General features: G+C 54.9%; 1 protein-coding gene across 1 annotated transcript; it reads left to right on the top strand.

The window, feature by feature from the left end:
* Positions 1-3,716: 3,716 nt before the first annotated feature.
* Positions 3,717-16,614, top strand: LOC137458186 (zinc finger protein 850-like). Its single transcript, XM_068169871.1, has 3 exons — positions 3,717-3,846; positions 3,934-4,852; positions 15,404-16,614. Exons 1-3 carry the CDS (start codon positions 3,717-3,719, stop codon positions 16,515-16,517), a joined length of 2,163 nt encoding a protein of 720 aa, XP_068025972.1. The 3' UTR covers positions 16,518-16,614.
* The last annotated feature ends 5,549 nt before the right edge of the window (positions 16,615-22,163 follow it).

Consider the following 22,163-nt stretch of genomic DNA (forward strand, 5'->3'; position numbering starts at 1 on the left):
CCAGAGCCCTGTCCAGCCTCACCTTGAACCTCTGCAGGGCTGGGACCTCAAGCCCCTCCCTGGGCAACCTGTTGCAGTGTTCCAGCAGGCTCCTGGTGCAGAACTTGTTCCTCACCTCCAATCTCAATCTGCTCTGCTCTAGTTTGCAAAGCCTGCAGGGACAGGACCAGAGGCAATGGCTTCAAAGAGTCCCTCTGCAGCCTTCTTGTAGTCCCCTTCAGGTACCCGAAGGTCACTCTTAGGTCTCCATAGAGTATTCTCCTCTCCAGGCTGATCACCCCCAGCTCCCTCAGCCTGTCCTGGTAGCAGAGCTGCTCCAAGCCCCTGATCATTTTTGTGTCCCTCCTCTGGACCCTCTCCATCAGGTCCATGTCCTTCCCGTGTTGAGGGCTCCAGAGCTGGCTGCAGTGCTGCAGGTGAAGTCTCAGCAGATGAGAGCCAAGTGCCAGGATGGCCTCTGTCCATCTGTGGCCCTGCTGCTTTTGGTGCAGCCCAGGCTGCCCTTGGCCTTGTGGGCTGCAGGCTCCCCCTGTCTGTTCCTGTCCAGCTTCTTGTCCAGCAGCACCCCCCAGTGGTTTTCTGCAGGGCTGCTTCCTATCCCCTCCTCCCCCAGCCTGTCCTGATTGTGAGGATTGTGCCAGGCCAGGGGCAGGACCCTGCCCTTGCTCTTGTTGAAGCTCAGGAGGTTGCCCTGGGCCCCCTCTGCAGCTTGTCCCCTTGAGCTCCTCCAACTTGTTCTGCAGGGTATTGCCTTAGGTTTCAGGAGCCAGAGAGACTCTCTCTGAGCCTTGTGAAAGGAGTTGATGCCAAGCTGTGGCCAGAGGGTTGGATAGAATTGGGCAGTTTCCATGGCTGTGCTGTTCAGAGCTGCATCCTACAGTGCAAAGCATCAAATCCCCAACAATCCATAGTGCGCCTGGGCCACGGGACCCAAGCAACCTCCCTAGGCCAAAGCTTCCTCCAGAGCTCCACCAAAGCAGGCCAGAACCCCAGGCCCCAAATGCCTTCCCCCTCCCCCATGCCTCTCTGCCCCTCCTCCCCCATACCCAAGTGCTGCAGTTACAGCTTCTGGTAGGCAGCTCCCAGGTGAGCCAGGCCTCTGCAGGCCGCAGTTGGCAGCATTGCCAAGGCCTCAAAGCTCCTCTGCAGAGAGAGATGCCAGAAGATGTTCCTGGGAGCAGAGAGGAAGGGCAAAGGAGGTTGGAGATCCTGTGCTCTTCCTTTGTAGAGAGTGGGTGCAGGCCTTGTGGGGATGAAATGAGATAGATGACACTTTGTGGTGTCCCTCTGGACTCTGCTGTCCCTTCTGGCGGTCTCTACTGTCTGGTGTAAGACATCCCAGTGCCTTCCACCCACCACAGGTATTCTCCTCCATGTTCTCATCCAGGGACTTCTGTTGGAACCTACTGGCTGTAAAGATCAGCCCTGGTGATGTTGTGGGACCCTTGGGACTCTGAGGGGGCACCAAGTGAGTGGAGCTGGAGCACTGGATGGAGAGATGGAGGGTGAAGGCTGCAGGGGGTGGGAGGGCTTAGTTCAGCAGCTGTGTGGCTCTGCCTGGCTCCTACCTCCAATGGTGCTGGCAGCAGCTGACCCCAGAAGCTGAAAGGCCCTAACCCTTCCTGGCTGAGGACAGTCCCCTGACCCCTCCTGACATCCAGCACAGCCCAAGCAGGCACTCAGGGCTCCTAGCCACACAGCCCAGCCATAGCCCATGGCAGGAGTCACCTGAGGTCTCACTCCCTCTCTGTCCCCCTTGCTCTCCTCACATCCTGCCTGAGGTGTCTGCAGGGTCCCTCCCCAGGCCTCATCTGTAACCCCCCCTTGGCTTGGTGCTGTTCTTTCAGCCCTCCAGCTGATCCCAGGCTTTAGTCTCAGGCCCCTTCCATTCTTGTGCTGCTGCTTCCAGCCCAGTTCCTTAGATTCTTCCTCAGCCACAGCATTTCCCACTCCACCCTTCCAGCTGCAGTGGCAGTGGAGGTGGGGGACACTGGGCCATGGGACAGCCAAGGCAGTAGGGACATGGATGGGCAGGGAATGAGGGAAGGGCCTGGGTGTGTTCAGGCAGGAATTAGGCCTTGTCCCCCCAAAAGGAGGAGAGGATCCAGGGCCCAGGTGGCAAATGTGTGTGCAGGAAATGGCAGAATCTGGCAGCATTTGAGGAGGTGAAAGGAGTGAATTGTGCTGCAGCTCTGCCTGTGTCAGCTGGGAGATGAACAGCAGCCCATGGGCACTGTGCCCTCCCATCAAACCTCATTTTCTCTTGGGGATGTGGAGTGGCAGCTCCAGGAGAACTGCAAAGAGCAAGCTGAGAGAAATGGTCAGGGAGAGAAGGAAGCCGAACCCTTTCCAGTGAGTCTCTTTGGGCTGCAGGTGTGTGAAGGGTGCTGGAGGTGTGAGGTTTGGGCAGGAGCCAGAGACTCTTCCAGCATCCCAGTGAGGGCTGAAGAGGTTTAGCAAGAAGCTGCCCAAGTCCCTTCCCCCTTTGATGCACCTCCAGAAAACATGAAGCTCCCTTTGTGTGTGTCCTGAGGGCTGCTGTGATCTTTTCTTGGGGAGTGACCAGCAGAGAGGCATGTGCAGGGCAGAGCTGGGCATAGAGTGAGTGTGGTGGGGGCAGAGCCAGGGAGGAGAGCTGGGTCCAGAGCAAGATCTGCTGTCAAAGGCAGCTGCAGGCAGCAGAGGTCTGGGCAGGCAGTGGGAGGAAGCTGCAGGGAAGGCCTGGGAGAGGCTGTGTGGAGGCAGCTGTGTTGTGGTGCTGGCCTGCAGCTGTGTGCTGGGCAAGGAGCTGAGTCTGCACTTGTTGAGGCCTCCCATCTTGAGCAGCCCTGGCTGTGTGCTGTGGCTGTGCTGCTGGTCTTGGGAGCTGCCCCCAGCAAGGCTGAGCTGTGCTGCCTGGTCCTGGGCAGTGCTGAGCCATCCATTGCAGGTCAGTCCTCTCTGAGACCTTTGCTTCTCTGTGGCAGGAGTTGTGTCCCTCTCTCTCCATCATCCCTGCCTCTGTGTGGTGTGGAAAAGCAGAGTTTGCAGATCTGCCCCTTGGAGCAGCCCTGCAGATAAGAAACCCAGAGTGGGGCAACAGCAGGACCCCAGCCCCCAGAATCCTAGAGTCCCGGGGCACCTCCCAGCCTCTTCCGCCTCCTCCTGTCCACCACATTTCACCCCTCCAGGGGTTCTGAGGCACATCAGGTGTTGGAATTTGGAAACTCCCCAGGCTTGTGGGGGTCAGTTGTGTGGCAGGAGGTGATGGGGGTTCGGATGTGGTGGGTGGTGGGAGAAGGTTGAAGGTGGTTTGGTCTTCATTGGTCAATGCTGCTGCCTCCATTGCCTGAGCCAGGAGAGATTGGGCCAGGATCCCCCCTGCCAATGCCACCAGGCTCGAGGAGAGTGGGACCACTTGTAAGCCCCAGGGAACCTCAGGGCACTGATCACAGGAACCTGGGGTCTCAGTACAGGTATTAAAGGTCTGAACCCACACTGTGGCAGAAACTGAAGGTTTGAGGTCCCCTCTGCATTCTCTTCTCCAGCTGGGTGTTGGGAGTCAGGGAGTGTCATGACCCAGGCAGGATCTGAGGGTTTGAGGTCCTGGGCTCAGGTGCTTCCATCTTCCCTATTGCAGAGCTGTGACCCCTTCCTGCCACAGCATGGCCTCACAGAAGGACCCAGACAAGAGCTGGGAGGAGAAGCAGCACCCAGAGATCAAGTTAGAGAAGCCAATGTGCAGTCCCAAGGTAGAGGAGGATGAGGAGGAAAAAGAGGACAAGATGGAGGATGATGCTGAGAATGACAGCTATAAAGAGGAGGATAATGAGGATGATGAAGGTGACCAGGATGAGGGGGAGGAATGTATGGAGGAGGATGAAGCCAGAGCAGGTCCCTCAGTGTCACCCAAAGAGCTGAATCAGTGCCCTGAGTGTGGGCAGAGCTTCCCAGGTGGCTCAGAGCTAGTGAAGCACCACTGCCCGCAGCCTGGCACCCGGCCCTTCATTTGTGGTGACTGTGGCAAGAGGTTCCGCTGGAACTCCGAGCTCATCCAGCACCGCCGCACCCACAGTGGAGAGAAACCTTTCACCTGTGCTGACTGCGGACAGAGCTTCACCCAGCGCGGCAATCTCACTCGGCACCGCCGCACCCACACTGGAGAGAAACCGTTCGTCTGTGTGGCCTGTGGTCAGAGCTTCACCCAGAGCAGTCATCTCACCCATCACCGCCACACCCACACTGGAGAGAAACCGTTCACCTGTGCTGACTGCGGTCAGCGCTTCACCCAGCGCTATAGTCTCACCCAGCACTGCCTCACCCACACTGGAGAGAAGCCCTTCTCTTGTGACGACTGTGGCAAGCGCTTCAGGCAGATCTCTCATCTTATGCAACACTACCTCACCCACAGCAGTGAGAAGGCCTTTACCTGCAGGGACTGTGGCAAGAACTTCAAACGCAGCTCCACTCTCACCATCCATCGCCGCATCCACACTGGAGAGCATCTCTTCCCCTGTGCTGAGTGCAGCAAGAGCTTTACCACGAGTACTGCATTAATCCAGCACCAACTCATCCATAATGGTGAGAAACCTTACAGCTGTACCGACTGCGGCAAGAGCTTCACCCAGAACGTACACCTCACAGAGCACCGTCGTGTGCACGCTGGCGAAAAGTCTTTCAGCTGTGCTGAGTGCGGCCAGGCCTTCAGCCGTAGGAGCTATCTCATTTACCACCACCGCACCCACACTGGTGAGAAACCTTTCACCTGTGCTGACTGTGGCAAAAGCTTCAGCGAGAAGCGATCCCTCAGCAAGCACCGCTGCACCCACACCAGAGAGCAGCCTGCACTGGAGGGGAGGCATAAATCCACCTAGAATCTGTTGGGTAATTGCGGCCCCTCTGAGAGGGCCTGTCGAGCACCAAAATCATCCCTTTTTCTTTTGCATTTCTCAGGGACTGGGGACACCAGCAGCAACAAACACCTCCTGCCCTTCGGAACACCAATTATTGCTAAAGAGAACAATTACAGTGCTGAGTCAGCACAGCTGGAGCTCCAGTGGAGGTGGGCAGGGCTTTGCCCGGGTCTGTCTGGTTCTTCCCCAATGCTTTGTGTCTCCCTGGGGTAAAAAATCCTATGTCCATTGACCAATTGTCTCAATAAAACCCCAAAGTTACCCAAATCCTGTCTGTTTGCTTTTATTTCAGATATCCCTGCCTCAATGCCTGAATATTGGGGGCATTTGCTCCCAAGGGATGGGGTGGAGCTGTGTGCCCAGTTCAGGGAGGGGACAATGAGGCTCTCAGAGGAGTCTTGAGGGGCATCTCAGAGACATTCTTCAGGGGTTTTCAGGTGATCTTAGGTGTTTGGGATTTGGATGGTCCTAGGAGTGACTTTTGGAATCTTTGGAAGGTGTGGGGGAAGCTGATGGAGATCTTTGGAAGAACTCAGAAAGCTTCTGTTGGCTTTCCACTCTGGGGCTGGAACAGGTTGAAGAGCTGAGAAGAGGTTAAGCTGTCTGTTCCCTCCCAAAACAGAAGTGAGGGAAAAATACACACATGAATCAAAAAACCCTCTGGGCTGGGATAAGGACTTGTGATAAGCTCAAAAGAGTTGAATCCAAATGAGATCCCATAATGCACACTGACCTGAGGCTGTTTGCAGAAAGAAGCACAGCAGTCAGCAGCAGTAGCCAGGAGTTAAACCCCTTCAGCCCTCCCCCTCAGCAAAGAGCCAGCACCTGAGAGCCAGAACCCAACAGCAGCAACCAGAACAGGAAGCCTCCCATGTTGCCATCTGAACTTCAAGCCCTGTAGTACTTTGCTCCAGCCAGCACTGTCCCTGTGAAGGTGGCATGAGGCAGGATGGTGTGGAGTAATGGCAGCAAATTTTCAACTTAACCTTTGACATTCCCAAGCCCTCATTCTGTGCCACCTGCACCATGCCCAGCAGCAATCAGCAGCACACCTCAGGCACTGTCCATTCTCACTCCACAGGAGGTCTCTTTGCAGTACCCAAAGGGCTGCTCACTGCAGGTGCTTTGCAGCTCCACTCTGTTCCAGCACAGTCTGGATCAGTCCATGCCCAGTCCAAAGGCTGCAAATGCTGGGGCTGTGTTTCCACCTCTGGGGCAATCGAGTCCAGTGACTCCTTCAATGCCTCCAAGTGAAAGCAAACTGTGGCTTGCATCCCAGTACTCAGCTTCCAACACATCCAGGTGTGGGGATCCTCCTGCCACACCAGAAACACAGGAGGGTTCCACCCCTTGTGGTTTGATGGTGTCAGAGCACTCTGGGCACCTGTATCTACTAAAGCTTTATCCTCTCATGGCTTCAACTTGCCAGGCCATTGGTTCTGTGTGATCCAACAAACCAATTTGTCTCTCCCCTCCATGTGGTTGGAGGCAGAGCCCCTATAAGTGCTGGGTGCTGCTCTTTGGCCACAACAACCCCATGCAGTGCTACAGGCTGTGGTCAGAGTGGCTGGAGATCAGCCAGACAGAAAGCTACCTTGATGGTACTGGTTGATAGTAGGCTGAACATGAGCCAGCAGTGTGCCCACGTGGCCAAGCAGGCAAATGGCATCTTGGCCTATATCAGGAACAGTGTGGCCAGCAGGAGCAGGGAGGTCATTCTGCTCCAGTACACATGTTAAAATATAGTTTTGTTATTTTGACCTCTTCTTTGCCTTAATGACAGGCATGCCAGTAGAGAATGACCAGTTGAGATGTGACACATGTGCCTGCTGATAGACTGGAGAACTTTACTGCACTTTGGCCACAGCAACCCCATGCAGAGCTACAGGCTGGGGTCAGAGTGGCTGGAGAGCTCCAAAACAGAGAGGGACCTGAGGGTGCTGATTGACAGCTGCCTGAACATGAGCCAGCAGTGTGCCCAGGTGGCCAGGAGGGCCAATGGCATCCTGGCCTGCATCGGGAATAGTGTGGCCAGCAGGAGCAGGGAAGTCATTGTGCCCTTGTACTCAGCACTGGTTAGGCCACACCGTGAGTCCTGTGTCCAGTTCTGGGCCCCTCAGTTTAAGAAAGATGTTGATATGCTGGAAGGTGTCCAGAGAAGGGCAACAAAGCTGGGGAGGGATTTGGAGTACAAGCCCTATGAGGAGAGGCTGAGGGAGCTGGGATTGCTTAGCCTGGAGAAGACGAGGCTCAGGGGAGACCTCATTGCTGTCTACAACTTCCAGAAGGGAGGTGGTAGATAGGTGGGGGCTGGTCTCTTCTCCCAGGCAACCAGAACCAGAACAAGAGGACACAGTCTCAAGCTGCACCAGGGGAGCTTTAGACTGGATGTTAGGAAGAAGTTCTTCATAGAGAGATGCAGAGTTATCCAAACAGTCCTACATGACTGCCTTGGTGGTCTGTTTTGGTTTGTTCTGTTTTGGAATGGCCTCCTTGGGGGATGTCTGTTCCTCACAGATGAAACTTGTATCCACCTGGGGGAAGAATTGGAATTATCTCTCTGTGCCAATTGGGATATGGAATCCTTCAGATCCTTCATGCAACTCTCAGTTTTTCCAGAGTCTCAATGGCTGAAACCAAAGAACCACGTGTCATGCTCTCCTCCAGTTGTCTCATTTGATCACTGAATTGGCCAACCGTAGGAGAAGCTCCACCATAACTTCTTGACACAATTCTGCTTGCCAGAATGTTTGCATAATTAGAAGGAGCAAGCTTGGTGAGCTTTTTAGCAAGACCAGTACCCACAGGAATGTCATCAGGATTCAGAGTTTCATGTTCACCATAGAGTAGCTCTCTAACAGCAAATTCTCTCAGACACTTAATTCCCTCATCTATAGTAGTCCAGGGTTTAGGATTCCATGGGAGATCATCTCGGGAAGGGTATCTCAGGGCAACTGCCATTAAAAGGTGTATCCACAGATTAACCTTACCAAGAGCCTTGCCCAGATGTCTATCTATGCCATTATCCCTCGAGAGAGTTCCTAGCTGAACTGCTGATTTTTTGGGGGTAAAAAGAGCCAATTTGGTGCCAAAATGGCCTCAAGTTGGTCTTTATTGTCCAAAAAAGGACAATTTGTGGCTAAAAAGGGACAATAAAGGCCAGCTTGCGGCCAGAAAAGACCAATTTTGGTCAAAAAAGGACGAATAAGGGCAAATTTGGGTCCCAAAGGGGCCAATTTATGGCCAAAAAGAGCCAACAGGGGGCTAAAAAGGGACAATAAAGGCCAATTTGGGACCAAAAAAGGGCAATAAAGGCCAACTTGGGGCCAAAAAGAGCCAATTTGGGGCCCAAAAGGGACAATAAAGGCCACAATAAAGGGACACTTTTGGGGGCCTAGGGGACACTCTGGGGCCTGTTAGAGGTGGATGAGAGCCACTGGAGGTGTTTGGGGCATGGGGAAGGCCAACTCGGGTGGTCGCCCTCTGGTGGCCACTCCTGGTGGTGGCCATGAAGGAGGGGTTGGGGATGGGGAGGCAGAAGTGAGGGGGGGCAGAGGTGGAGGGGAGGCGGGGGGCGGGGCAGCAGATGTGGGAGGGGCTGAAGTGCGGGGGGCATAGGTGAGGGGGGAGAGAGGTTAGGAGGGGGGGCAAAGGTGGGGGGGCAGAGGTGAGGAGGGGGAAAGGTGAAGGGGGAGGGCAGAGGTGACAGGAGAGATGGGGAAGGTAGGGGGTGGGGTGGGGGCTCGGGAGGGCTGAGGGCACACACCTGCAGGGGGTGTTGGGGTTGCTGGGGTCCCAGGCCCTGCTCTGGGCTGGGGTTCTGCTGCCGTTGTGCAGCAGAGTCTGGGAGTCTGGGAGCTGCAGTGCAGAGTATGGCTGCCTGTGAACACACACCATGGGCACCTCATGGGCACCTCAGGGGCAGCCAAGGGGCATCCAAGGGCTACCAACCCCCCCCCCGAGATCCACCAAAGCCCTGAGATGTCTCCAAGCCCCTTTAGAGACCTCCAGCCCCCCCTGAGATGCCACCAACCCCCCCAAGATGGCTCCAGCCCCCCCCCAACACTTGTCCAAGCCTCAAGAGAAGCCTCCAGAGGACCAAGTCTGGACTCCCAACCCCCCCAGCCCCGCAGGGCCGCACCGAGTGGGGGCTGTCGATGACCTTGTTGATGCTCTGGACATGGATGTTGTTCTGCACCAAGTCGAGGGCCATGGCAAAGCAGTTGTCCTTCTTCCTGCTCACAGCCTGGTGTCTCACTGCCACCACCTTCCCATACATGTTCAGCACCTGCAGGGGGCGCCACAGCCCCTGCTGAGTGCCAGGATCATGATCCTGGGGGGAGCAGGGAGGGGGAAGGGAGAGGGTTGGTGACAGCCAAAAGGGTTGGGGGGAGGAGGAGGAAGAGGTTGGGGGGAGGAGGAGAAAGAGGTTGGGGGGAGGAGGAGAAAGAGGTTGGGGGGAGGAGGAGGAAGAGGTTGGGGACATGGGGAAGGCCAACTCGGGTGGTAGGACCCCATGGAGACGTCGCCTTGAGGGGCTCTGGGGCCACCCCTGACTTGATCTGCAGGGCCTGGGGGGGCAGGAGGGGACCTTGGGGACCCTTGGAGACCTCCTGACCGTGTCAGTGAACTGGTAGCTGATGGACTTCCGCATCAGGGCAATGGCTGTGGCTCGCTCCTCCCCCACCTGGGGACACAGAGGGACAGGGTGGGGACAGGAAGGGGACAGGAAGGGACCTTGGGGGACAGAAATGGCAATTTATGGCCAAAAAGAGGCAATTTGGGGGTAGGAAGGGGCAAGGAAGGGACATTTGGGGAGAGAAATGGCAATTTAGAGTCCAAAACCGGTGATCTGGGGTCAAAAGGGACAAATTTGCTGCCAAAAAAGGCCAATTTGGGGCCAGAAAGGGCCAATAAAAAGCAAATTGGGGCCAAAAAGGGACAACAAAAGCCAATTTGGGGGCAGAAAAGACAAATTTGGGGCAAAAAAGGGACAATAAAGGCATATTTCAGGCCCAAAAGAGCCAATTTGGGGTAAAACAAGAGCCAATAAAGGCCAATGTGGGGCCAAAAAGAGCAAACTGGGGGCTCCAAAGGGAAAATAAAGGCCAGCTTGGGGCCAGAAAAGACCAATAAGGGCAAATTTGGGTCCCAAAGGGGCCAATTTAGGGCCAAAAGGAGCCAACAGGAGGCTAAAAAGGGACAATAAAGGCCAATTTGGGGCCAAAAAGGGACAATAAAGGCCAATTTGGGCCAGAAAAGGCCAATTTGGGGCCAAAAACGGACAATAAAGGCCAATTTGGGGCCAGAAAAGGCCAATTTATGGCCAAAAAGAGGCAATTTGGGGCCAAAAAGGGATTGTATTTTCGGGCTCTTGAGCTTGGGGTCTAGATGTGGGCTTGGAAAGGGGTTCTGACCTTAGTTGCTCACTCTGGGCTTGGGGTCTGGTTCTTGATCTCAGGGCCTGTCTGTGAGGTCAGGGGCTGGTTCTTGAGCTTGGGAAGTGATTCTGACTTAAGTTGCTGGCTTGGGAGCTGAGTCTGCACTTTTGATCTAGGTTCTGGACCTTAGTGGCTGGCTCTTGAGCTTGGAATGTGTTTCTGATCTTATTTACTGGCTTGTGAGCTTGGGGCCTGGGTGTGAGCTCTGGAGGTGGCTCTGAGCTTGGGAAGTGTTCTGACCTTAATTGATGGTTCTTGAGCTCGGGGGCTGGCTCTGAGCTTGGGAAGTGGTTCTGATCTTAGCTGCTGGTGCTGGGCTTGGGGCCTGGATGTGAACTTAGGAGCTGGCTCTGAGCCTGGGGGCTGGCTCTGCATTTCTGATCTGGATTCTTGTGCTTGGGAGCTGACTCTGACCTTAGTTGCTGGTTCTTGAGCTTGGGGGCTGGGTGTGAGCTTGGCCCCTGTCTTGAATTTAAAATGAGAGAGTTCAGGCAGTTGGAAGTTGAAGCTGAGCTGCTTTGCACTGCAGTGCTTCAGAGTTTGTGGTGCTCCAAAGGCAGATCTCAAAGAGCTGCTGCAAGAGTTGAGCTGAAGTGGCACAGTGCCCTGAAGAGGCAAAAGCTTTTCCCTGCCAGTCAGCCTTTGGAATCATCTCCCCAGGGCAGTGGTGGATTGCCCTGCAGGGCAGAGTTGGAAGGCTCAGCTTGGCAGGGGGCTGGGCCAGCTCCTTTCCAGTCCAGTGTCAGCTGGCAAGGTTGGAGCAGCTGAGCCTTGGGGTCCCTTGCAGCCTGGCATTGTGTGGCAGCAGAGCTGTGCTGCTGGTTTTGAGGGCACTTGGAAAGCTTCTGGAGCATTTGTGCAGAGTGTGCAAGACATCCCTGAGCCTAGCAACTCCCTCAGCTCTCTTCAGAATGAACTCTGCAGAGCTGGAAGAGCTTTCCAGGAATTTGGCAGAGGTTTGGAGGAATTTGGAAGGGATTTTGGTTCTCCTCCTCCTTGTCCTCTTCCTTGTCCTCCTCTGCCTCATCTTCTTCCTGCTCTCCCTGGATGCTGCACTTAGACTCCTAGAATCCTAGAGTGGTTTGGGTTGGGAGGGAGCTGCAAAGGTGCTGCAGTCCAAGCCCCTCTGCAGTCAGCAGGGACATCCTGCACTAGCTCAGGTTGCCCAGAGCCCTGTCCAGCCTGACCTCGAACCTCTGCAGGACTGGGACCTCAAGCCCCTCCCAGGGCAACCTGTTGCAGTGTTCCAGCAGGCTCCTGATGCAGAACTTGTTCCTCGCATCCAGTCTCAATCTGCTCTGCTCTAGTTTGAAGCCATTGCCTCTGGTGCTGTCCCTGCAGGCTTTGCAAAGAGTCCCTCTGCAGCCTTCTTGTAGTCCCCTTCAGGTACCAGAAGTTCACTCTTAGGTCTCCCCAGAGTCTTCTTTTCTCCTCTCCAGGCTGATCACCTCCAGCTCCCTCAGCCTGTCCTGGTAGCAGAGCTGCTCCAAGCCCCTGATCATTTTTGTGTCCCTCCTCTGGACCCTCTCCATCAGGTCCATGTCCTTCCTGTGTTGAGGGCTCCAGAGCTGGCTGCAGTACTACAGGTTAAGTCTCAGCAGATCAGAGCCAAGTGCCAGGATGGCCTCTGGCCATCTCTGGCCATGCTGCTTTTGGTGCAGCCCAGGCTGCCCTTGGCCTTGTGGGCTGCAGGCTCCCCCTATCTGTTCCTGTCCAGCTTCTTGTCCAGCAGCATCCCCCAGTGGTTTTCTGCAGGGCTGCTTCCTATCCCCTCCTCCCCCAGCCTGTCCTGATTGTGAGGATTGTGCCAGGCCAGGGGCAGGACCCTGCCCTTGCTCTTGTTGAAGCTCAGGAGGTTGCCCTGGGCCCCCTCTGCAGCTTGTCCCCTTGAGCTCCTCCAACTTGTTCTGCAGGGTATTGCCTTAGGTTTCAGGAGCCAGAGAGGCTCTCTTTGAGCCTTGTGAAAGGAGTTGATGCCAAGCTGTGGCCAGAGGGTTGGATAGAATTGGGCAGTTTCCATGGCTGTGCTGTTCAGAGCTGCATCCTACAGTGCAAAGCATCCAATCCACAACAATCCATAGTGCGCCTGGGCCACGGGACTCAAGCAACCTCCCTAGGCCAAAGCTTCCTCCAGAGCTCCACCAAAGCAGGCCAGAACCCCAGGCCCCAAATACCTTCCCCCTCCCCCATACCTCTCTGCCCCTCCTCCCCCATACGCAAGAGCTGCAGTTACAGATTCTGGTAGGCAGCTCCCAGGTGAGCCAGGCCGCTGCAGGCCGCAGTTGGCAGCACTGCCAAGGCCTCAAAGCTCCTCTGCAGAGAGAGATGCCAGAAGATGTTCCTGGGAGCAGAGAGGAAGGGCAAAGGAGGTTGGAGATCCTGTGCTGTTCCTTTGTAGAGAGTGGGTGCAGGCCTTGTGGGGATGAAATGAGATAGATGACACTTTGTGGTGTCCCTCTGGACTCTGCTGTCCCTGCTGGAGGTCTCTGATCTCTGGTGTAAGACATCCCAGTGCCTTCCACCCACCACAGGTATTCTCCTCCATGTTCTCATCCAGGGACTTCTGTTGGAACCTACTGGCTGTAAAGATCAGCCCTGGTGATGTTGTGGGACCCTTGGGACTCTGAGGGGGCACCAAGTGAGTGGAGCTGGAGCACTGGATGGAGAGATGGAGGGTGAAGGCTGCAGGGGGTGGGAGGGCTTAGTTCAGCAGCTGTGTGGCTCTGCCTGGCTCCTACCTCCAATGGTGCTGGCAGCAGCTGACCCCAGAAGCTCAAAGCCCCAAATCCTGCCTGGCTCAGGACAGTCCCCTGTCCCCTCCTGACATCCAGCACAGCCTAAGGAGGCACTCAGGGCTCCTAGCCACACAGCCCAGCCATCCCCCATGGCAGGAGTCACCTGAGGTCTCACTCCCTCTCTGTCCCCCTTGCTCTCATCAGCTGCTGCCTGAGGTGTCTGCAGGGTCCCTCCCCAGGCCTCATCTGTAACCCCCCCTTGGCTAGGTGCTGTTCTTTCAGCCCTCCAGCTGATCCCAGCCTTTAGTTTCAGGCCACTTCCATTATTGTGCTGCTGCATCCAGCCCAGTTCCTTAGATGCTTCCTCAGCCACAGCATTTCCCACTCCACCCTTCCAGCTGCAGTGGCAGTGGAGGTGGGGGATACAGGACCATGGTACAGCCAAGGCAGTAGGGCCATGGATGTGCTGGGAATGAGGGAAAGGTCTGAGAATGGTCAGGCAGGAATTAGGCCTTGTCCCCCCAAAAAGGGGAGAGGATCCAGGGCCCAGGTGGCAAATGTGTGTGCAGGAAATGGCAGAATCTGGCAGCATTTTAGGAGGTGAAAGGAGTGAATTGTGCTGCAGCTCTGCCTGTGTCATCTGGGAGATGAACAGCAGCCCATGGGCACTGTGCCCTCCCATCCAACCTCATTTTTCTCTTGGGGATGTGGAGTGGCAGCTCCAGGGAACTGCAAAGAGCAAGCTGAGAGAAATGGTCAGGGAGAGAAGGAAGCCAAACCCTTTCCAGTGAGTCTCTTTGGGCTGCAGGTGTGTGAAGGGTGCTGGAGGTGTGAGGTTTGGGCAGGAGCCAGAGACTCCTCCAGCATCCCAGTGAGGGCTGAAGATGTTTAGCAAGAAGCTGCCCAAGTCCCTTCCCCCTTTGCTGCATCTGCAGAGATCATGAAGCTCCCTTTGTGTGTGTCCTGAGGGCTGCTGTGATCTTCTGTTGGGGAGTGGGCAGCAGAGAGGTGTGTGCAGGTCAAGGGTAAGCACAGAGTGTGTGGGGTGGGGGCAGGGCCAGGGAGGAGTGCTGTGGCTAGAGCTCTCCCTGCTGGCAAAGGCAGGTGCAGGCAGCAGAGGCCTGGGCAGGCAGTGGGAGGAAACTTTAGGCAAGGGCTGGGAGAGGCTGTGTGGAGGCAGCTGTGTTATGGTGCTGGCCTGCAGCTGCGTGCTGGGGGCTGTGTGCCGGGCAAGGAGCTGAGTCCGCAGTTAGTCTCATAGTATCATAGTATCAGTCAGGGTTGGAAGGGTCAACAAGGATCATCTAGCTCCAACCCCCTGCCATGGGCAGGGACACCCCACACTAGATCAGCCTGGCCAGAGCCTCATCCAGCCTGGGCTTAAACACCTCCAGGAACGGGGCCTCAACCACCTCCCTGGACAACTCATTCCAGGGCTTCACCACTCTCATGGTGAAGAACTTCCTCCTCACATCCGGCCTCAACCTTGTTGAGGTCTCCCATCTTGATCAGCCCTGGGAGTGTGCTGTGGCTGTGCTGCTGGGCTTGGGAGCTGCCCCCAGTAAGGCTGAGCTGTGCTGCCTGGTCCTGGGCAGTGCTGAGTCATCCCTTGCAGATCAGCGCTCTTCTCTGAGCCCTTTAATTCTCTCTGCCAGGGGCTGAGTCCTCTCTCCATCATCCCTGCCCCTGTGTGCTGGGGAAGAGCAGAGTTTGCAGATCTGTCCCTTGGAGCAGCCCAACAGGTAAGAAACCCAGAGTGGGGAAACAGCAGGACCCCAGCCCCCAGGGCAGCTCCCAACCTCCTCCACCTCCTCCTGCCCAGCATATTTCACCTCTCCAGGAGCTTGAGGCACATCAGGTGTTGTGGGAGTTGAGGAATGCTCCAGGCTCCTGGGGTGAGTTGTGAGCAGGAGGTGATGTTTGGGGGTTGGGATTTGGAAGGTGGTGGGAGAAGGTTGGAGGTGGTTTGGTGTTCCTTGTTCAGTGCTGCTGCCTCCATTGTCTGAGCCAGGGGAGATCAAAGGACAGGGCTGGGCCAGGAACCACCCTGCCAATGCCACCAGGCTCGAGGAGAGTGGGACAAGACCACTTGTAAGCCCCAGGGTACCTCAGGGCACTGATCACAGGAACCTGGGGTCTCAGCAGAGGTATTGGAGGTCTGTGCCCATACTGTGGCAAAAACTGAAGGTTTGAGGTCCCCTCTGCCTTCTCTTCTCCAGCTGGGTGTTGGGAGTCAGGGAGTGTCATGACCCAGGCAGGATCTGAGGGTTTGAGGTCCTGGGCTCAGGTGCTTCCATCTTCCCTATTGCAGAGCTGTGACCCCTCCCTCCCGCAGTATGGCCTCACAGAAGGACCCAGGCAAGAAGCAACACCCAGAGATCAAGTTAGAGAAGCCAATGTGCAGTCCCAAGGTAGAGGAGGATGAGGAGGAAAAAGAGGACAAGATGGAGGATGATGCTGAGAATGACAACTATGATGAGGAGGATTATGATGATGATGAAGGTGACCAGGATGAGAGGGAGGAATGTATGGAGGAGGATGAATCCAGAGCAGGTCCCTCAGTGTCACCCAAAGAGCTGAATCAGTGCCCTGAGTGTGGGCAGAGCTTCCCAGATAGCTCAGAGCTTGTGAAGCACCTCTGCCTACAACCTGGCACTTGTCCCTTCATTTGTGGTGACTGTGGCAAGAGGTTCCGCTGGAACTCTCATCTCACCCAGCACCGCCGCACCCACACTGGAGAGAGGTCCTTCCCTTGTGACAGCTGTGGCAAACGGTTCAGGCAGATCTCTACTCTTAGGCGACACCACATCATCCACACCAGGGAGAAGGCCTTCACCTGCTGGGACTGTGGCAAGAACTTCAAACGCATCTCCACTCTTACCATCCATCGCCGCATCCACACCGGAGAGCATCTGTTCCCCTGTGCTGAGTGCGGCAAATGCTTTACCACGAGTACTAAATACATCCGGCACCAACTCATCCACAGCGGGGAGCAACCGTATAGCTGCGCCGACTGCGGTAAGGGCTTCACTAAGAAGGGAGACCTCACAGAGCACCGTGGTGTGCACACTGGCGAGAAGTCTTTCAGCTGTGCTCAGTGTGGCCAGGCCTTCAGACATAGGAGCACTCTCATTGCACACCACCGCACCCACACCGGTGAGGAACCTTACACTTGTGCTGACTGTGGCAAGAGCTTCGGCCACAGGAAGACTGTCATTGCTCACCGCCGCACCCACACTGGTGAGATGCCCTACACTTGTGCTGCCTGTGGGAAGAGCTTCAGCCAGAGGCAACATCTCAGTCGCCACCGCCGCACTCACACTGGTGAGAAGGCTTTCACCTGTGCTGATTGTGGTAAGAGCTTCACCCGGATGGAGTACTTCAACAAGCACCGCTACATCCACACCAGAGAGCAGCCTGTACTGGAGGGGAGGCATAAATCCACCTAGAATCTGTGGGGTAATCATGACCCTTCTGAGAGGGCCTTTCCAGCACCAAAATCATCCCTTTTTACTTTGCAGTTCTCAGGGACTGGGGACACCAGCATCAACAAACACCTCCTGCCCATCTGAACACCAATTATTGCTGATGAGAACAATTACAGTGCTGAGTTGGCACAGCTGGAGCTCCCAGTGGAGCTAGGCAGGGCTTTGCCAGGGTCTGTCTGGTTCTTCCCCAGTGCTTTGTGTCTCCCTGGGGTAAGAAATCCTCTGTCCATTGACCAATAAAACCCAAATAATAAAACCCCAAAGTTACCCAAATCCTGTCTGTTTGCTTTTATTTCAGATATCCCTGCCTCAATGCCCGAATTTTGGGGGCATTTGCTCCCAAGGGATGGGGTGGAGCTGTGTGCCCAGTTCAAGGAGGGGAAAATGAGGCTCTCAGAGGAGTCTTGAGGGGCATCTCAGAGGCATTCTTCAGGGGCTTTCAGGTGATCTTAGGTGTTTGGCATTTGGATGGTCCTAGGACTGACTTTTGGGATCTTTGGAGAGTGTAGGGGGAAGCTGATGGAGATCTTTGGAAGAACTCAGAAAGCTTCTGTTGGCTTTTCACTCTGGGGCTGGAACAGGTTGAAGAGCTGAGAAGAGGTTAAGCTGCCTGTCTCCCCAAAACAGAAGTGAGGGAAAAATAACACACAGAGGAACCAAAAAACCCTCTGGGTTGAGATAAGGACTTGAGATAAGAACAAAAGAGTTGAATCCAAAGGAGATCCCATAATGCACACTGACCTGAGGCTGTTTGCAGAAAGAAGCACAGCAGTCAGCAGCAGCAGCCAGGAGTTAAACCCCTGCAGCCCCCCCCCCCCTCAGCAAAGAGCCAGCACCTGAGAGCCAGAACCCAACAGCAGCAACCAGAACAGGAAGCCTCCCATGTTGCCATCTGAACTTCAAGCCCTGTAGTACTTTGCTCCAGCCAGCACTGTCCCTGTGAAGGTGGCATGAGGCAGGATGGTGTGGAGTAATGGCAGCAAACTTTGAACTTAACCTTTGACATTCCCAAGCCCTCATTCTGTGCCACCTGCACCATGCCCAGCAGCAATCAGCAGCACACCCCAGGCACTGTCCATTCTCACTCCACAGGAGGTTGCTTTGCAGTACCCAGAGGGCTGCTCACTGCAGGTGCTCTGCAGCTCCACTCTGTTCCAGCACAGTCTGGATCAGTCCATGCCCAGTCCAAATGCTGCAAATGCTGGGGCTGTGTTTCCACCCCTGGGGCAATCGAGTCCAGTGACTCCTTCAATGCCTCCAAGTGAAAGCAAACTGTGGCTTGCATCCCAATACTCAGCTTCCAACACATCCAGGTGTGGGGATCCTCCTGCCACACCAGAAACACAGGAGGGTTCCACCCCTTGTGGTTTGATGGTGTCAGAGCACTCTGGGCACCTGTATCTACTAAAGCTTTATCCTCTCATGGCTTCAACTTGCCAGGCCATTGGTTCTGTGTGGTCCAACAAACCAATTTGTCTCTCCCTTCCATCTGGTTGGAGGCAGAGCCCCTCTAATTCTGTCTTGGTTCCCTTGCATCTCGTGAAGATGCTTTGGGAGTCCCTTCAGGAGGACCAGAAGCAGTTTCAGCTTCCCTGCTCTTCTTCGGCCATTTCCCAGTGGACACTGAGGCAGCATCTCTGGGGGGACAATTCCCCTGTAAGTCACAGACTCCTGCAGCCAGGACTGGATTGGATTTTCCTTTCCACTTCCTCATGTCCTCCCCATGGTCACACAAGTAAAGCAGAGGGTGTGCTGTGCTGTGTGCCTCCCTAATTCTCTCCCTTGGACAGGGGAGCAGCTGCTTCTCATGGCTGAAACACAGGACTGTACAGGTGGGGAATAAAAGCTTCTTCTGGAGCTGATGGAACTCCTGGGACAGTTCCTTCACAGCTGAGACACAGGCCTGGACAGAGAAGCAGAGATTTCCTTTGCCTTGCTGGGGCCTGCTGCTTGTTTCATCCACTGTTTGTCCTTGGCCATCTTCCAAAGCCAGAGATAAGAACCAAGCCAGCAGCCCAGGCTCTTTCTCTTGTTCCCATGGGAACCCTGATCCCTCCTGGTCCTTTGCAGGATCAGCTGCTTTCCTTGTAGGCTTCTTTTTCCCTACAGGAGTGTTGTAGATGTGCACTTGGGAATGAGCAGCAAGGATATCAATTAATAGATATATTGGTAGTCTACTGATATGCAAACTATGCAGCAGGGGATTTAGTTTCTATTCACAGGCAGCAGTATTGGGTTGGTGGAACCACCTCTGCAGAACGTTTGTGCCTGGGCACTTCAGATGAACCAAATGAGTTATAGAATTTAGAGTTGAAACTGATTGGAAAAGCAGTGGGGGAGGGGTTTGTCAGTGACCAGCAAACCCTCAACCCAGGACAGTTTCAGCACTACCTGAACCCAAATTCTATAAAGCAAAGGTTTGGCTTCCTCACGAGCTGAGAACCTCATGAAATCTTTCCTTGGTGATGTGTTTAGAGTCCTGACAGCGCAGCACAGCTGTGCCCTCATGAGGAACTAGAGAACGGCGCCGACCGTGTGGCTGTGCCGCGGGGTTGCTGCTTCTCCCAGAGCACAAAGGTCCTGGAGCCTCCCAGGGGAAGCTTCAGAGGCTTTTGCCGCTGGCTCCACGAAGCGCAGCACCTGGCAAAGGTTCCCCGCTCTGGGGGCTGTAGCGCTTCAGGACCGGTGGTGCACAGGGGCTGCCATGGTTTCCTCCCGTGGTGATGGCTCATGCGGCAGTTGACCCCACGCTCCATGGCACTGCCCCCAGCTGGGCAACAGTGGCCATGTGCAGCGAGGCCTTCTGGAGATGCTTCAAGTCCCGGGTGAGGCAGACCGTAGCGGCACAGAGACGCACGCAGGCATAGGCACGGGCACCAGCGTGGGGGGCACTTGTTTACCAAACAACTCCTATTTACCATTTGCCCCAAAGAATACTGCTCCAGTCAGCATCCACTGCTAACACAATAATTAACCAATCAACCGATACTTTGCCAAATGAGCATAAGTACACGCTGTAAACAGGGCAAACAAACATGTAGCCTGGGCCTTGTTTGCCACAGAGGTGGAAACATGCCCAGGCAGATTGTTGACCTGGACTCAGTGGGGCCAAGGTCCACCCCCACTAACTCTAGAAGGGAGGGGGGACCAAGGGGGTCTGAGTCACACACACAGAAGCATGTTCTGGTAATATTTGGGGCACAATCCTGGTCATAAGCACCATTCACTACGAGGGGCAGCTGATCCTGTCACAGGCTGATTCTGACACAGCTGCCATGCCTGTGGCACTGTCTGTAGGTCCAGAGACCTTCTCTTGCCCCTGAGCCCTCTGCACAGAGATGAGAATGCATCGAGAAGCATGGGCCAGGCATTGAGAAGCATGGGCTAGGCCCAAGCACATTGCAGTGATTTCTGTCTCTCAGGAACTCCCAGGCTGACAACAGACTTTTCCCAAACCTTTCCCCAGCTGGGGAGGATTTTGCACTTGCTCAGGGGTGAAATTCCAAAGCACCAGAGGTGACCAGCAGCCTAAGAATTTGCCCCTTCTCTCCCCCCAACCCCTGCCACTCCTCAGTATCCAGCATCTGGGCAGATCTCACAGTGGTTTCCTTGGGAGTGTCCGGTATTGCACTGGATGAAATCAGAGTAAGCTGCCCGGCAGTGGGGAGCACATCTCTGAGTCATTGCCCTAAGCTAACACTGAGCACCATCAGCAGCACAAACAGGACTACAGCTCGTCAGACCCCGAAAGCCAATCCATCAACATAGTGAACACACTACAGGTAAGAAAACTTCTGTCAAACTCTGTTGACAAGCCTCAAGCCTTAACTGAATCATCTTCTTATCTCTTTTTGTTACCACAATCCTTTTGTCTCCTGCCAAAATCTGTCCTCATTAAGGCAGCTGCTTTCCTGCCACACATTGGGCTCCAGAAAAGGAATGTACTGGGTTCAGCTGAACCAGCAGCCTAACCTCTCTGCCTCCCCCAACACAGAACTGAGGGGAAAAGAACACCACACAAAACCTCTTTGTGTGGATACAGAAACAAATGAGAGAAGAGTTTCCTGAGCAAATCAGATCAGCAGAATACAAAAGTACAGTGACCTCAGCCTGTGTGCAGAAAAGGCACAGTGGAAAGCAGCAGCAAGCAGCAGCAAGCAAGGCAAAAGCCCAAACCAGGGAGCTGCTCCCCTACCCCTCCCTGTCCCACTGCCATCCCAGCAGAGCAGCCAACACCCAAAAAATCCCAGAACCCAGAAGCAGCAACTGGAACAGGGAGCTTCCCATGCTGCAACCTGAACTTCAAGCCCCACAATCCTTTGCTCCAGCCAGCACTTTCATTTCTGAGGCTGGCATGGCTGCAGCATGGTCTGGATAACAGCAGCAGAGTCAACTCAACCCATGACAATCAGGAGCCCCTCTAAGTGAAACGGAAAGAGCCTCTCAGCTTCTGTGAACAACTTACACTGCTTTGAAGGCAGCTGGACTTGCCCCATGGATGCATTAGCTGAGAACCCAGAAGAGCCCAAAGGGGCAGTGGAAGGTGACTTCAGAAGGATCCTTGAAGATGAAGCTCAAACAGACTTCATGATTTGTAGCTGGAACCTTGGTATTTCCTACTGGGATCTCGTTTGGATTCAGAGACCTGTGACAATTCACAGAGTCACAGGTGACAGGATGTTAGGGGTTGGGAGGGACCTCTGGAGATCTCTGAGTCCCTCTGCCAGAGCAGGACCATAGAATCCAGTGCAGGTCTCACAGGAACACATCCAGACAGGGCTGGCAAGTCTCCAGAGAAGGAGACACCACAGCCTCTGTGGGCAGCCTGTTCCTGGGCTCTGTCACCCTTACAGTCAAGAAGTTCTTCCTCCTGTTGAAGTGGAACTTCCTGTGCTGCAGTTTCCATTCATTGCCCCTTGTCCTATCCCAGGGCACAAGTGAGCAGAGGCTGTCCCTGCCTCTTGCTTCCTGACCCCCAGCCCTCAGATATTGATAGACATTGATCAGATGCCCTCTCAGCCTTTTCCTCTCCAGACCAAACAGCCCCAGGCCTCTCAGCCTCTCCTCATCAGGCAGTGCTGCAGTCCCTTCAGCATCCTCACAGCCTCTGTAGCAGAACCCTGTCCCTCTTGAACTGGGGAGCCCAGAGCTGGATGCAATATTCCAGGTGGGGCCTCCCCAGGGCAGAGTAGAGGGAGAGGAGAACCTCCTTGGATCTGCTGGCCACACTCTTCCAAATGCATCCCAGGATCCCATTGGCCTTCTTGGCCACCAGGGCACATTGCTGTCCCATGCAAAACTTGCTGTCCACCAGAACTCCCAGGTCCTCCATGGGGCTGCTCTCTAACTATTTGTTCCCTTGAGTGCTGTAGGGTTCACATTTCTCTGGACATTGCATGGTGCAGATCACCTCCAGTGAATCTGAGGCTCCCCAGAAATTGCCAGTGGGTTCCTCTTAATCACATGGATCCTGTCCCAGCAGGCACTAGTGCCGGAGCCGGAACAGCAGACTGAAGAGAAGGAGAAAGGGAACTGAAAATCTCATCACCTCAATCTAGAAAGAAAGCCCTTGGTAGCAAATGTCAATTCTGGATTGATACAGAACAC

This window comes from Melanerpes formicivorus, unplaced genomic scaffold (genome assembly GCF_026170545.1).
Source record: "Melanerpes formicivorus ecotype bairdi unplaced genomic scaffold, bMelFor1.0.p_v2 SCAF_231, whole genome shotgun sequence".
Lineage (NCBI taxonomy): Eukaryota > Metazoa > Chordata > Aves > Piciformes > Picidae > Melanerpes > Melanerpes formicivorus.